At 28.7% G+C, this 14,852-nt stretch overlaps 1 protein-coding gene across 1 annotated transcript in view; it reads right to left on the bottom strand.

Annotated features, from left to right (window-relative positions):
- The window catches only part of LOC111618196 (protein SGT1 homolog), a 28,622-nt gene that overhangs the window by 6,585 nt on the left and 7,185 nt on the right, over nucleotides 1-14,852 (bottom strand). Inside the window, exons 3-6 of the mRNA XM_023359680.1 lie at nucleotides 14,691-14,755; nucleotides 6,197-6,282; nucleotides 3,782-3,878; nucleotides 3,571-3,700 (exon numbers count right to left, since the gene is read on the bottom strand). Coding sequence (XP_023215448.1) covers nucleotides 3,571-3,700; nucleotides 3,782-3,878; nucleotides 6,197-6,282; nucleotides 14,691-14,755 — 378 coding nt within the window. The remainder of the gene's footprint in view (nucleotides 1-3,570; nucleotides 3,701-3,781; nucleotides 3,879-6,196; nucleotides 6,283-14,690; nucleotides 14,756-14,852) is intronic.

Here is a 14,852-nt window from a genome sequence, read left to right as displayed (position 1 = left end):
AGAACATTGCTAAAGAGCAAACAAAACTGGTGCAGATTAAGAGAAGTCCAAATTAGCAAGACAAATACCTTATATGACCATCAGTGGCATGCGGTGACATTTGATGATAGGTAAGCTGTGCTGGCCCTGGATAGAATCATTGAAAGCATTATACGAAGTTTTTGGTGTGCAGCATCCACCAGCTAAACCGTGAGGTTGGTGCTCTGTAAAGCACATGCACAAATGCGTATAATCTGGTTGCTTTACACCATTCAAATATTTTCACTGTTGAAGCTGTCCCATATTCGACAATACTGTGCTTCCATATTAAGAATATGCATATACATATTTATATTTGAATATACAATAGCAATCTTATCATTTTTTCACATGTAGTATGAAAATTTGTAATAAGATACACAATGTGGTTATAATAAAATATTAATTTTAATTAATTCAAAGTACGTTAAAATTATGAAAATAATCACACAATATGTATTTACACAGTATTTTAGAAAATAAAGGGAGCAGTGCTTCCACAGCTTCCATGGACAGTGCGCAACTAATGACCAACCATCCAGTATTAAGGAACTTACCAATAAATGTTCTCGTTGTTGAAGAGTTGTTGAAGTACTTAGAGTGCTTGGTCATGTCCGAATACAATATAAACATGAGATGGTTTAGAAAAAAAATGCTTGTCCAAGTGTGTAAAATATAATAGAACTACATATGTAATTTTTCATTTTAACTGATTTTGCTTTAATTTTAATAAAAGTTATTTTTCATTGAAAAATTTATAGAAATGTTCTTTCTAAGATAAGAAACACCAGATCAAAAAGTTGCTTTAATAGAAAATAGAGAAAACTAAAAACTGCTCTATTAAATTCCTAAAACACAGTAATTAAATAATTTGAATCTGATTTTTATAACTATCAATTACAAAAAATGTATTCATAATAAATTTTTAGTACACAAGTTGTTCTGTTAACTGAATATTGATTAATTAAATTTACATTTAATCTATATGTATAAAAATTAAATTTTTGAATTGTTTGATAGTTGTTTTATATGAGCTGCACTTTGGACACTTGATATATAAGGTTATTATAAATCATTGTAGCAATAAGATACATTTCATACCTCCCATATTTCAACTACTGTATTGCTGTTGTGGATGGAAATGTGTTTCCCATAATTTTAGTTTCAGTGCTGGGAATGAGAAAAAATTACAGAATGCCAGATCTGGACTGTACATTGGGTATGGGATGCATAAGATGTTTTTATTGGCCAAAACTCAGTTGTTATGTTATCAGCATGCAGACATACATTGTCATGGTATAGCTACCAATCATTGGCATCAAGATTGAGATGTTTCCTGTAGATGTGAGCCAACAATGTATGACAGAAGAACTGTGACAAGTATTTCTGTCTAGAGACTATTGTATATGGTGGTACAGTACATGTTGGTACACTACTCACTTAAAGAACAAGATAACTACTGTATATCAGCATTAAATAATTTTTATTACTTGTCATTATTGCAAGCACTTTCAACATTTTATAAATGTCATCTTCAGGTAAAGAAGAAAATGTAATTTAGGAACATAAGAATAAAGTAACTAATTAGTAAGTGAAACTTTAGAATAAGTAATAAAAATCATTTAATTAATGCTGATAGACAGTGGTTATCTTATTCTTTAAGTGAATAATATTTTGTCATGATGAACCTAGTCATTATTTTTATGATACACTACTCCTTGGCAATCAAATCATTACCACACAAATCCTGTTTATTCTCAGAATCAAAGCAATATAGCTAGGTTTCATCATCAGTGATTGCTGATTATAGAAGTGTTATCCAGATCAACCACTAGATATTGCAACTCTTGGCAGACTTCCATCTGAACGTGCTTTTGCTCAGGCATCAGAAGCTGGAGAACCCATCAAGAACAAATGCACTTCATATGCAGACAGTTGTGCAAAACATTCCCATCCAGGAGATGTTCAACATATCAGCAAATTCATCAATTGTAGTTTGATTCTTCTCAAATGATGGCACTAACAGTGTTAGAGTTCTTCAGTCAACATACTTCACAGGAGTCTGTAGATCTCTGCTTAGAGTTTGTTTCCCAGCTTTCAAAAAATGCCTTGAACCATCAAAATACTGTGAATTGAAAAAAGCTTCTTCACTTTACACTGTTTCAACATTTCATAAATGTTATAGCTGTTTTCTGCAAGTAAAAACAAATTTTTAAAAGTATTGNAATTCTGTATGAAAGAATGAACGAAAAATATTCTGAATAATTTTTTGGACCGAATCTTATAATTTTGAGTTGTTTTAAAATTTCATACCATTTTTGATGTATGTTTGATATATACAATAATATAAAAAGTGACACACAATAATCTATTCAGGATGACTCCAATGTCTACATTAACTCATACAACACCAAATTTCACTCAGTCTACAAAAATTTTACTTCCAGAATTTTTCTGAGATGCATTCCTCCCATCTTCAGCAGAATCATACACATTACAAAGCAATGGCCAAAATACCTATAACTTACATTAAGTAGGTATTTGAAGAAGTATAATGAAAGAGTTGTATTTAAGAAAAATAACAGTTTTCACAATATGGTGAGGAATGAGAAAGATCCTTTTGAGAATGTGCAACAGTATATATGGTAAGAATGGAGAGAGGTAATGTATTGTACATAGAATCTACTTTGAGGAACTTAAGAGAGATTTGAACGTAAGATAGATGTAATGGCAAAGTAAGCTCATGTTTAGCACAAGATGTATATAACAAGGAAGTATGGTATGGGATGAAGCAAGAACAGTTTACATGAAAAACATGTTTATGAATTTGAGAATGGCAGATCTGTATTTATCTATTAAGCATGATAAACAATGTTGTAAATAAGAATGATGCTAATATATCTTTTGTAAAAAAGGGCTGGCGAATTTACACTTTAATAAAAATATGTAAAAGAGACTAAAAATGTCTTCACTTTTCGCTATGTCCAAGACATTTTTAGTCTCTTTTATGTATTTTTATTAAAGATGCTAATATTTATTCAGAGATTTGGAGGGCTGTAATTAGTAATAGGAAGGAAATAAGAAGTAATGAGGAATTTAAGACATTGTTAGGATAAAGTAAGAATATGAAGGAGTGACATAAATGTTGGTGAGAGTTAGTGATGTTAATAATGTAATAATGAATGGAATAAAAGTGGCGTTGAAACATTGAAATATTATTAGTTGGAGAATCAAAATTTCACTGTACTATGAGAAATTCAGTAAAAAAAATTTGAAAATGATGTGAAGGTTAACTGATTTTTAGTTTCAGTTTTTGAATGTTTCTGTGGTTAGTTGGAAAGTTTGAATTTACATTACTATGAAAACAGAAGAAACTATTTCAAACATTTAAAGGTGTTTGGAAAAACAAAGCTTTGGAAGTTAATGATTTTGGCAAATAAAAAATAATTTATTTTTGAATTTAACTCTTACATATTATTTTGTTTGAACTGAATGGAATTTAAAGTTCATATGGCTATAAATTTTATATCTTTAAATTTTATTTATAAATACATAGAGAGTATGTTTTTCTTACCTTTGATGGTAAAATCCTGTGTGTACTGCGTTCAGGAACTATGGGATATGCCAGATCCAATTCTATGTTATATTCAGAACTGCTTGGAAGTTTAGCAGAAAAACTTAACTAAAAATATTTTTTTAAAAATAAATAAATTTATTTATTTATAAAAACAATTCTCTTGACATGAAAAACAAAAATACTTACAGTGGATTCAGTTAGTTCTACTTTAACAGCTTCTTCTTTCATATTTTTGAGTAGAATGGTAATTACAACAAAAGCTTCTGTTTGATACCAGTCATATCTATGTTATAATTAAATTTCTTTTAAATATCTTCAAAGTTTTAAATGACAAATTTGATACAGAAAAATTTTAAGCTTTCATAATATAGATTAGTATTTTAATTCTATTAAATGGTTTTTTGCTAAACAAGTGTGTATAAAAAAAACTTCTCAAAAATCAAACTTGCTTATTTTTACAATATGATGCTTCAGCTGGTGCCACAATTATTCAGTTTTTCGAAGCTGAGAAATATTTCCAACATTGTTCTCTTTGCTGACATAATGGACTCAGAAATCCTCTAGCATGGAAACTGTATCTGTTGCATAATGTGCAGCAATGTCTGGCCAGAAGACAGGCCAACTAAGTAGGGTTTCTTGAGTAATAGCATCCGTCCCTTCTTAATATACTTCTTTGTTGATGCAGATGCAAGAGGTGGTATGAATGCTTCAAAACTTCCCTTTGGACCAACTGCTTCCTAAATCAACATTTTTTGAGATTTTGCATGATGTTTAAATTTTATCTGTTGATTAACCTCAATCCAATCCTTATAATAGTATGTATTGTTCCCAAAGAAGCCACTTTCATCAAAGGTAAAATACAACTCTTCATCCATAACAATGCCCTGTCCATTTGAACTTGAAAATTGTTCTTGTGCATTTTTCACACCAGTGTCTTTTGCATTTTGATTTTTTTTTTTTTTTTTTTGTATATTTGGCTGACTTTTGCTTCCAAAGGATGTCTTCCTTAACTAAAATGTTTTCAACATACCGATAAGCTATTTTGAACTTTCTTCCAAGTTTTCTTAGTGATTGTCCAACTTTTTCAATTGCCTCTCTTTCCAAAGACTCCCTTTTGCTATCTCTCATTTTCTCTTTCACCAATTCCTGGACATTTTCCAGCCTTTATAGAAAGGCTGGAAAACGATGACGCCAATTCCACATCTACAAGACACATAACTGTATTTCCCTTTTCTCATGTTATTTGTGGAATTCATAAACTACAATTCTTTGCTCTTCATCAAGTTCTTCTATTTCATTTACATTTGTAATATTGACACCATGTCAACATGAATTTAAATGCATGGAATCTGAGCAACAATCTATACTAGTATATACTAAAATTTATTTTTAAAAAAGATAACAGATATGCATGCCAAAATCGCTCAGTTTACACACCTATATTGTCATTTTTTTAATTCTTATATCACTAAAAATCTTAAAGAATATTTTGCAATTAATATTAATTAATTTAAATTATGTTTTTTTTAATAATTTTTTTATTCAAAAATTTATTTATGTCTGTAATAATAAAACTGCTGGCAGCACTAAACAGCAAATGATTACTTTGCTGTAATGTAAGATTTTGAAATGATCCTGTTTTACACAATTTCTTTAATTGTCTAGTCTGTCTATAGAATGAATCAACATGAATATTAACCAATGAGCACCAGCCATTGATCATTTAGTCGTGGCAAGTTACTTCAGGTTTCTTCCTCATTTGTTAAACATGTTACCAATATAAACAGTGTTATGGAGGCTTCGCGTTCTGGTATTGGAATATGAGGAAATTCACTACAGTAGTTGTTAAATGCATATTTCTTTACAATTAATACATGCTATAAAAAATTAACATAATTAATGCAAAAGTTATTCCACTATCTAGTGAGAGAAAATAAAATAAAATTCACATATTGCATGATATATTAAGTGAAAACTGCTGATTGGTTTAACTGAAGCGACATCACGTGTGAAGTTGCTCTCAAATCAATTCTTTCCACAGACAGACTAGTTAATTAAGGACAAGCGTAACTATCTCTCTAATGTTTAAAACTTATAATCATCAGAATGATCTGCTCACTTGCCAAATTGATTAACTCCAAAAAACAAAAAGTAGAAAAATTGATAATATAAATTATTTTTAAACTTTAAATTTAAATAAACATTGTAAAATGTATTCTTATACTAGTTATTTCTAATTTTATATATCGTTACATTAAAGTTATGCTTTAATTTAACGATATATAAAATTAGTTACGTGAAAAATGTATCAATAATAATAATAACAACTATATCAAGGATTTAAATAGTTAATTGACTTGGCCTGTGGATGGCTCATATATAGATTCATGTTTTCACAGATTGTGAATGGGATGGTTAACTCATATTACTCTATGGATGCACAGAGTAATTCTGATTACTGATATTAATGCACACACTGTTTATTAGAAAATTATGGGAATAATAGTATAAAGATTAGAAATAATTTTCTAATATTTAAAATTCTTTATTATATATGATGTAAATTTAAAATATATTTAATAATTATTTTTATAATTTTACCGTAATTTAGACTTTGAAGTAGAATCACTTATTTTAGAAGCTGATTCTTCTGATTTGACATTGGAAATCTCAGATGCATTTTCTTTCTGGATATATATGTATGGAAAAAAGAAAAATAGATTATATTAATATTAATGTAAATTTTTATATGAAAAGCTATAATTTAGCAATTTTAGATTTTCATATTTTAATTTTCAATGAATATTAAAACAATTTAACATCACTATGTAACAATAAACAGGCTACAGACTTTGATGATTCTAATAAAATATATTAATGATTTTAATAACTCTAAACTTGATTAGTTTACAGTAATTATGATCCATCAATTTGAAATTAGAATTGCTTACAAATATATTAAGGAAAATAATTTAGATATTATAAATTTTATAATTTTAGCAATATCTTTAATTAAAACCTTTTTCCATTCATTTGAAGTATTATAAACAAAAAGTTTCAAATTTTACAAATTTCTTATCATATTAAATCTTAAAACATAATTTACTTATATAATATTGTCATATAATATTTCTGTAATTTGGATATTTTTTATTTTGAAAATTAAATTTAAAATTAATGTACAGTGGTGCCTCATTCTTCAAATTCGCTTTGAGGCTTATTTTAAACTTTTACAGAATCAAGTTAAAATGTCTTCAAATAAAAAGCATATCATGCATATTAATTACAATTTATGCAACAATGTTCCTACTCAAATTTGTTTTAAATTCCACAATTTTCCCTGACCAACTTTGCACATATTCCCTGTCCCTTACAGTATGGCACATTAACAAATCCTGTATAACCCGTGTACAAAAGTATAAATTTATTAAATTTGTTCCTTAATAAATTTCCCAAACTTTATAAAATATTAATAAACTGGAAAAAATTCAAAAACTGTTTTGTTACACAATCAAAATTATTAAAATGAAAAATGATATAATAATTATAATTTAAATAGTATTATTTATTTATCATTTTTTCATTAGTTCATTTACATTGCTCTAAAATTTAAGTGGTAATTGTGAGGAATTTGGAGAGTTAAAATATTAAAACAAATTTTTTTAATCAATGCTAGATTATTAAAAGTATTACAGAATTTTCTCTCAAATTCATAATACTTCATAATTAATACAGCTGTTTTAAAAATTGATATTGCCATATGTTATATTTTGGACTTAATTCAATACCCCACTGTTTTGCAATGCTCTCCTCTCTGTTGCATTTTATAATTATTCTTGACTTAAGCAATTAATATTAATTTTAAAATTAATCCACACTACCAATAAATGTCTGGAATAATTCCTTGAACATTAAAAAAAAAAAAAAAAGACACAATATGATCGCTATATATAAGATCTAATTTTGAGTGATTTTAAAATATGATCTCACAATGCATTAGAAAAATAAGTTGTGTGTGTTAAATTTGACTTACTAATTAAATCTAAAACTGTAAAACAAGTGTAAAAATTTAAATTAGTTCATTTGATATGGTTGTGAAAGATTTAACTGCTTAAGTACATGGTCTTTAGGTATAGTAAAATAAAACTGATAAATAATATTTGCACATTCTTTACATTTCTATCAGACACACTCCACTTATTAAGTTGACATTTCACTAATAATTTTAATATTCTATTATCAACAGTGTATCTTACTCACATGTCAACATTAAAAACCTTAAAAATTCAGCCTTTTTATTCACTTTTCTAATGTTTTCAGCCAGTTTGAATGGCCTTCCTCAGAAACAGAAAAATCGAATGATTCCAATTTCTATAATGACATTTGTTTTGGAACTTTTTAAACTTTGAATTTTCTTAGATGTCTAGTGCGCAAGCTTGTACATACAGAATTACAATCTATATTGGTTACTTGTACCAATATACACATAAAATTAACACAACTGCTAATATAGAGAAGGCCACCATTGTGCCTGCTTCTTTAACTGTGCCTCCCACAACCCAGCAAGCTATAAAATAGCAGCATTCCGGGCACTTATAAAGACAGCATACACACACTACAGCAAACCACAAGACAGATTTAAAGGATTTGATCACATCAAAGAACTAGCAAGGCAGTGCAGTGTCAGCCAGAATACAATAAAGTCATTATTAACAAAAGAAGACTAGATGATAATGAAGATAATGAATATAAACAAGAAATAATAAAAGAATGCACTGTAATGGAATACATGGCATCTCTAAGCAATATTTACAAAGAAATAGGAGCAGCATAGAAAAAAAATATTTAAAAGGAATCCAACAGTATACTAGATGCTATGCACAGACAAGGAAGACAGACAAGAGCCTGATTCCAGGAATATGTAGAATACCAGTACAAGACAGAAGGTGACAAAAAAGTACTATATTACATCAGAGACACAGGAAGGCCATTAAAAGAAAGGTTAAAAAAGCATAAAAGGAACATGCAGAACAAGCAGCCAATCACCGCACTAGCAACATATCCTATGGAAGATCTGACAGAAGTCATAGTGGATTGAGAAAGAGCTAAAATAATACAAAAGATTCAGAACAAGAGACACCTGAAATATGTAGAAGAATGGCAGATACACAAGACAAACCAGGAAGGATTAGCAATAAACTTCAGAGATTCGAGTAAAGTCTCAGTGGCTTGGAGAGCAAGCATAATATGAATATTCTATTATAAAAAAGGATAAACAGTTAAAGAAGCAGGCACAATGGTGGCCTTCTCTATATTAGCAGTTATGTTAATTTTATGTGTATATTGATACAAGTAATCAATATAGATTGTAATTCTGTATGTGCAAGCCTGTGCGCTAGACATCTAAGAAAATTCAAAGTTTAAAAAGTTCCAAAACAAATTTGTTATAGAAATCGGAATCATTCAGTTTTTCTGTTCCTGAGGAAGGACATTCAAACTGGTCAAAAACGTTAGAAAAGTGAATAAAAATGCCACATTTTTAAAGGTTTTTATGTCAAGGTGTGAGTATTAGTTGAGTGCAGTTAGAGAACAGTGTATCTTTAGTTAAACTGTAAGAGAAAAATTAAATTACAGAAGAGCGTTGTTTATCCGAATCAATTGGGGACTGGGGTTGTTCGGATAACTTATTTTTCAGATAACCGATTATGTACGAAAAAATATATTAACCTATCCCATGTTGAAATTTTTCTCCGTTGCATGTCGCTTCGTGTTGAATTTTCGTCAATGTTAAGCCTAATGTAAACTTTTTAAAATAATAATTGTGGCTATTGTATCGTTAAAAATGATTTCTTTATGTTTTACAAATGAAATAAATACATTGAAAAATATAAAAACAAATATAAATTATACTTTAGGCCGACTGAAATTCTTTTGGATAAACGACGCTCTACTGTAATACAACTTTTGATAAATTGGAAGAATTGCATGCCTTTAAGGACAAAATACCCCAATGGCATCCCTGTGTTTCTCCAGTGGACAAAATAAAAGAAAATTTTTAATAATAAAAGAATAAAAGAAAACTTGGCAGTCTCCCCAGAGTAGAATTTAATTAATTTATATATATATAAAATATTAATAAGTGTTTCTTAAAATCTTAAAATAATGTCTTTGTTTTAAACATTTTCATTTAATTTAAATGATTTTATACATTTTTAATTTAAACTATATAACTATTATGAAAAAGTTTTTTTTTAATTTGTACAATATAATATATTGATACAATAGAGTTTATAAAAGAACAATACTTCTTGTTCTTTTATAAACTCAAGAATTTCTGTCAACACATTTGCAGATCCATAATGATCTGTGGACCATATTTTGAGAAATTTGCTATAGAAATTATCTCAAATACTTGAATATGAAAATTTCTATTGTTAAGCACCCACATTGTGAAAAAATTTTCAATGTTTTCAGTTTAATGTTTCCAATGATATCAGATAAGGAAAGCAATTAAACATCTCAGGATAGATAGATCAATGGGAGAAGCAATGTTAGACTTGGATAATTTGCCAAGGATTTTCTACTTGAAACTGGCCCTATTTAGATGTTAGATATGTGAAGAAAGCTCCAGAAAACTCCATGTGACCAGCTTATTGGTGAGATCCAAACCTGCAACCAACTACCAATGTTTTGTCCCCTTAGCCATTGATGGGCTAAGCACATAAGGAAGCCAATATTAATTACAGCCCATACCCAGTTATTTTAAAATTCCATGTAATTTAAAAAAAAATATAATGTTTTAATAAAATCATTAAAATTATAAATGTATGTAATTTTTTCCTATGAACTTGTTAACATAATTTAACTTAAATAGTTTAAAGGAGTGCTTTAGAGAAATTAGACATAATGGCATGTTGGGAAAATAATTTCAATAATATGAACATTTTCTTGCTAAATCTGAAATTTTCCATTTAAAAATATTTTTTGGTGTTCATTACTGGAAGTTTGTCCTTAACTGAAATTTTTGAGCCTTATAAAAATTTGTTCTGAAGTTATTGTCATAAATAAATTTGCATTTTTGATGTAAAAAAGTCTGTTAATCACTGTTTGTGCTAAAAATAATAATAATTCACGGCATTGACTTCAATTTTATTTCTATTAATCAATGTATTACATCAAGTTTACAATTATATAGACCAGGGATGATGAACCTTTTTTGATTCTGCCTGCCATATAGTAAGTATACAAAAATGTTTAGTTAGCTTTAAAAATGTTTATGCATGCCAAAGTTTTTGAGTTTGAATACTGATATTCAAAGAAATGAGGTGAATATGTTTTAATTAGAATAAATGTAAAGAAGTTGATTAGAGAAAAGATGATCAAGTGATAAACCAAAAGGATGATTGAAAAAGAAAAGTGATAAACTGAAATTGCATGATAAGTTGCATGTCAGATGATTTCTGATGTGCCACTTTGGGTGTGTGCACCGTAAGTTTGCCACTCCTGATATATACTATCCTATGATGATGAATGTGCTTAAATATTTTANAGACCAGGGATGATGAACCTTTTTTGATTCTGCCTGCCATATAGTAAGTATACAAAAATGTTTAGTTAGCTTTAAAAATGTTTATGCATGCCAAAGTTTTTGAGTTTGAATACTGATATTCAAAGAAATGAGGTGAATATGTTTTAATTAGAATAAATGTAAAGAAGTCGGTTGGAGAAAAAATGATCAAGTGATAAACCAAAATGGATGATTGAAAAAGAAAAGTGATAAACTGAAATTGCATGATAAGTTGCATGCCAGATGATTTCTGATGTGCCACTTTGGGTGTGTGAACCATAGGTTTGCCACTCCTGGTATATACTATCCTATGATGATGAATGTGCTTAAATTAAAAGATAAAATTTTTAAAAACGTTTTAGATTAAAAGAATTTTAATCTAAAACTTTTTCAAAAATTTTATCTTTTAATTTGAATTGAATCATATAAATAATTAAATAGGCCAACCATACAATTTGCCATGCAACTACAAACTGATAAGTTAACATAAAAATATTTTAGATTAAAAGAATCTAAAATATTTTCATGTTAACTTATCAGTTTGTAGTTGCATGGCAAATTGTATGGTTGGCCTATTTAATTATTTATATGATTCAATTCAAATTTTCCAAACTATGTAGTAATAATTATTAATTGGTTCATAAATTATGGTTTTATTTTGTGTGCAATAATTTTAGGAAAATTTTTGTGTATGTTTAGAAATAAGGTTTTGGTCCTGATAATACTCTGCAACCCTGCTTGTAAGGTGCATTGCACCACTTCTTACTGCCAGCAGATAGCTATACTTGGTCAGCCATATTGTCAGCAAACAAAATAAACAAGATAGCCAAGGAAACAAATTCTCTGACTTTTTGCCAACTTTCCTGATTTTTCATAACTTCTTCTAAACACTAATGAAAATCCCTGACTTTCCAGATGGGTAGATACTCTGTTTATGAGTTTCAGTAAGTATATAATACAGTAAGACCCCACTTAAAGTGGTCTGCTCGAAGCCTGAAAAAAGCTCAAAATTTACACTGATTCAAATTATTGTGGCATTTCATTGATTATTCCCAAACACGAACCAACCATAAAAGGTGGAAATTTGTTGTAGTGCTATACTTTCCTTAAATCTATGTTTGTTTGGTACAATTTTGAAAAAAAAAAATATAGCATCATGGATGCCATTGGCAATATCAACTTTGTTTGGCAAGAATTAACTGATAAATGCATGAACAAAGTGTGGAAGAAGTTATGGCTGAAGGTATCCAAGAATTCTCAACGAGAAGAGCCTAATCGATACAGCAGGACTAGGACATGTAGACAAGCAGGATATTCAGGAGTTACTGCAGATTTCTGGTGAGAGCCTTACAATGACCTTCAAGAACTGACAGAACAAGGAATTTGTATAGAACTGGAAAATAGATTCTGAAAACGAAGAACCCAAAAAATTTCTCTACAGATTTCCTTAGTAAAAATTTGGAAACAATAACCGAAATCGTTGATCAAATTGTAGCAAATGATCCAGATTTTGAAAGGAGNACAGAACAAGGAATTTGTATAGAACTGGAAAATAGATTCTGAAAACGAAGAACCCAAAAAATTTCTCTACAGATTTCCTTAGTAAAAATTTGGAAACAATAACCGAAATCGTTGATCAAATTGTAGCAAATGATCCAGATTTTGAAAGGAGTGAAAAAGCAAAAAGGAAGTGTTTTGAATGCAATCTTCTGCTACTGACATTTGCTTTAGGAAACAAAAAAACGACAAATGAAACTAAGTGACTTTATGGCAAAAAACAAGAATTTCAGAAAAGCTAGGACCTTCATCACAAAAAGTGAACTTTACACTTCTTTGTGCATATGTTTGTGTTATTTAACATATATTATTTTACTAATTAATATAAAAATAACTTAAAATTAAAGTAAAATTTGTTTATTTTGGTTGTGTGTTCCCCTTTACCTACCATGTTTCCCCGAAAATAAGACATCCGCAGAAAATAAGACCTAGCACAGATTTTGCTGAATTGCGAAATATAAGACCTCCCCCTGAAAGTANATCCAGATTTTGAAAGGAGTGAAAAAGCAAAAAGGAAGTGTTTTGAATGCAATCTTCTGCTACTGACATTTGCTTTAGGAAACAAAAAAACGACAAATGAAACTAAGTGACTTTATGGCAAAAAACAAGAATTTCAGAAAAGCTAGGACCTTCATCACAAAAAGTGAACTTTACACTTCTTTGTGCATATGTTTGTGTTATTTAACATATATTATTTTACTAATTAATATAAAAATAACTTAAAATTAAAGTAAAATTTGTTTATTTTGGTTGAATGTTCCCCTTTTCCTATTTACTCTATGTTAAAATGACCTCATTTAATGCTGTTTCGTTTAGCGCTTTGCCATCTAGGAACGCATCCCCTGCATTAAGCAGGGTCTTACTGTACCATTCAAAAAGTAAACAAAAATTCATAATATAATGGAGAAAATGTTTTGAACATGTCGAATGTGGTTTAAAAAGTTCTATTGGGAAAATTTTGAACTAAAGAATACAAAACATATGGGGTACCCAAAAACTGTCAGCAAAGAAAAACTGCAGAAAGATATTATTAAAAATTGATGAACAATGCAAAATATACATAACCAAACACATCAAAAATATAGCAAAAAAATCACTGAAAATATACAAGCATAATGCAAGAATGAGATGACTTGGACTCATAACAGATTGTATTTACACTTTAAGCACTTTTTATCATTGCTTGCACAATCAAACTTCAAAGCAGTTTGAACTTTAAAGCATCTGAAGTACAAGGTCCCACTGTATTCACTTTTCTAATAATTAGGAATGTACTTATCACAAACAGCACATTTTTAATCCTAATATTTTTTATTTTACAATAAAAAATATACATACAAAGAATTCAAAATGCTGTCATTATAAGAAAAATATACAGGGTAAATAATAAAGTCCTTATAAACCGAAGTAACTGATGAATGCAGATAGCTACAGTCATGAATGGAATGTATAGTTATAGTAAAGTGACTACATGCTACAAGATAAGACCATTTACAGTGCCTCTAGCAGCAAAATTTCAAAGTTATCACTCCTATCTCAAAAACAATGCATAATATGGAAAATACATCAATTACAAAGTTGTAGAGCATTCAGTATAAAAAGGCATCCTGTGTACAAAAGAAGCATGAATAGAAAGTGTGAAATGCTAATGCACATTAAGCAAAGACAGTAAAATATGTATTTCTCATTTTTGTATGTCTTTTTTGCCGCATTCATTACTGTGTGTCATATCATACACTGATATGAGAGTGATGTGTGCATCACTCACAAATCAATGTGTAAGGACTTTACTATGCAGCCTATATAATAAAAATCAAAAATTGACTATGTTATGTAATATGTTAAATGCACATTATTCTACTCTTAAGAATATGTATCAAAATATACTAAAATATTTTCCAATTTCCATTACAATTTATAAATTAATTTCAAGTAAAATCATAATTAAAATATTTAAATTTGGTACTTTACCAAAGCTTCATTTTGTTCTTTCAATTTTTTTTCACACTTTTGAATCCATTCATTACATTCTTTCTCTGAAAAAGTAAGTAAAACATAAGTTTATTTTATCTCTAGCAATAATTACGGTAAAATATTATAACAAATAATAATTTAATTTTAAAATTTCTTTTG

The sequence above is a fragment of the Centruroides sculpturatus genome, unplaced genomic scaffold (assembly GCF_000671375.1).
Source record: "Centruroides sculpturatus isolate CEXI.00-Female unplaced genomic scaffold, Cexi_2.0 scaffold257, whole genome shotgun sequence".
Taxonomy (NCBI): domain Eukaryota; kingdom Metazoa; phylum Arthropoda; class Arachnida; order Scorpiones; family Buthidae; genus Centruroides; species Centruroides sculpturatus.
This window is presented reverse-complemented; position numbering and strand designations above follow the sequence as displayed.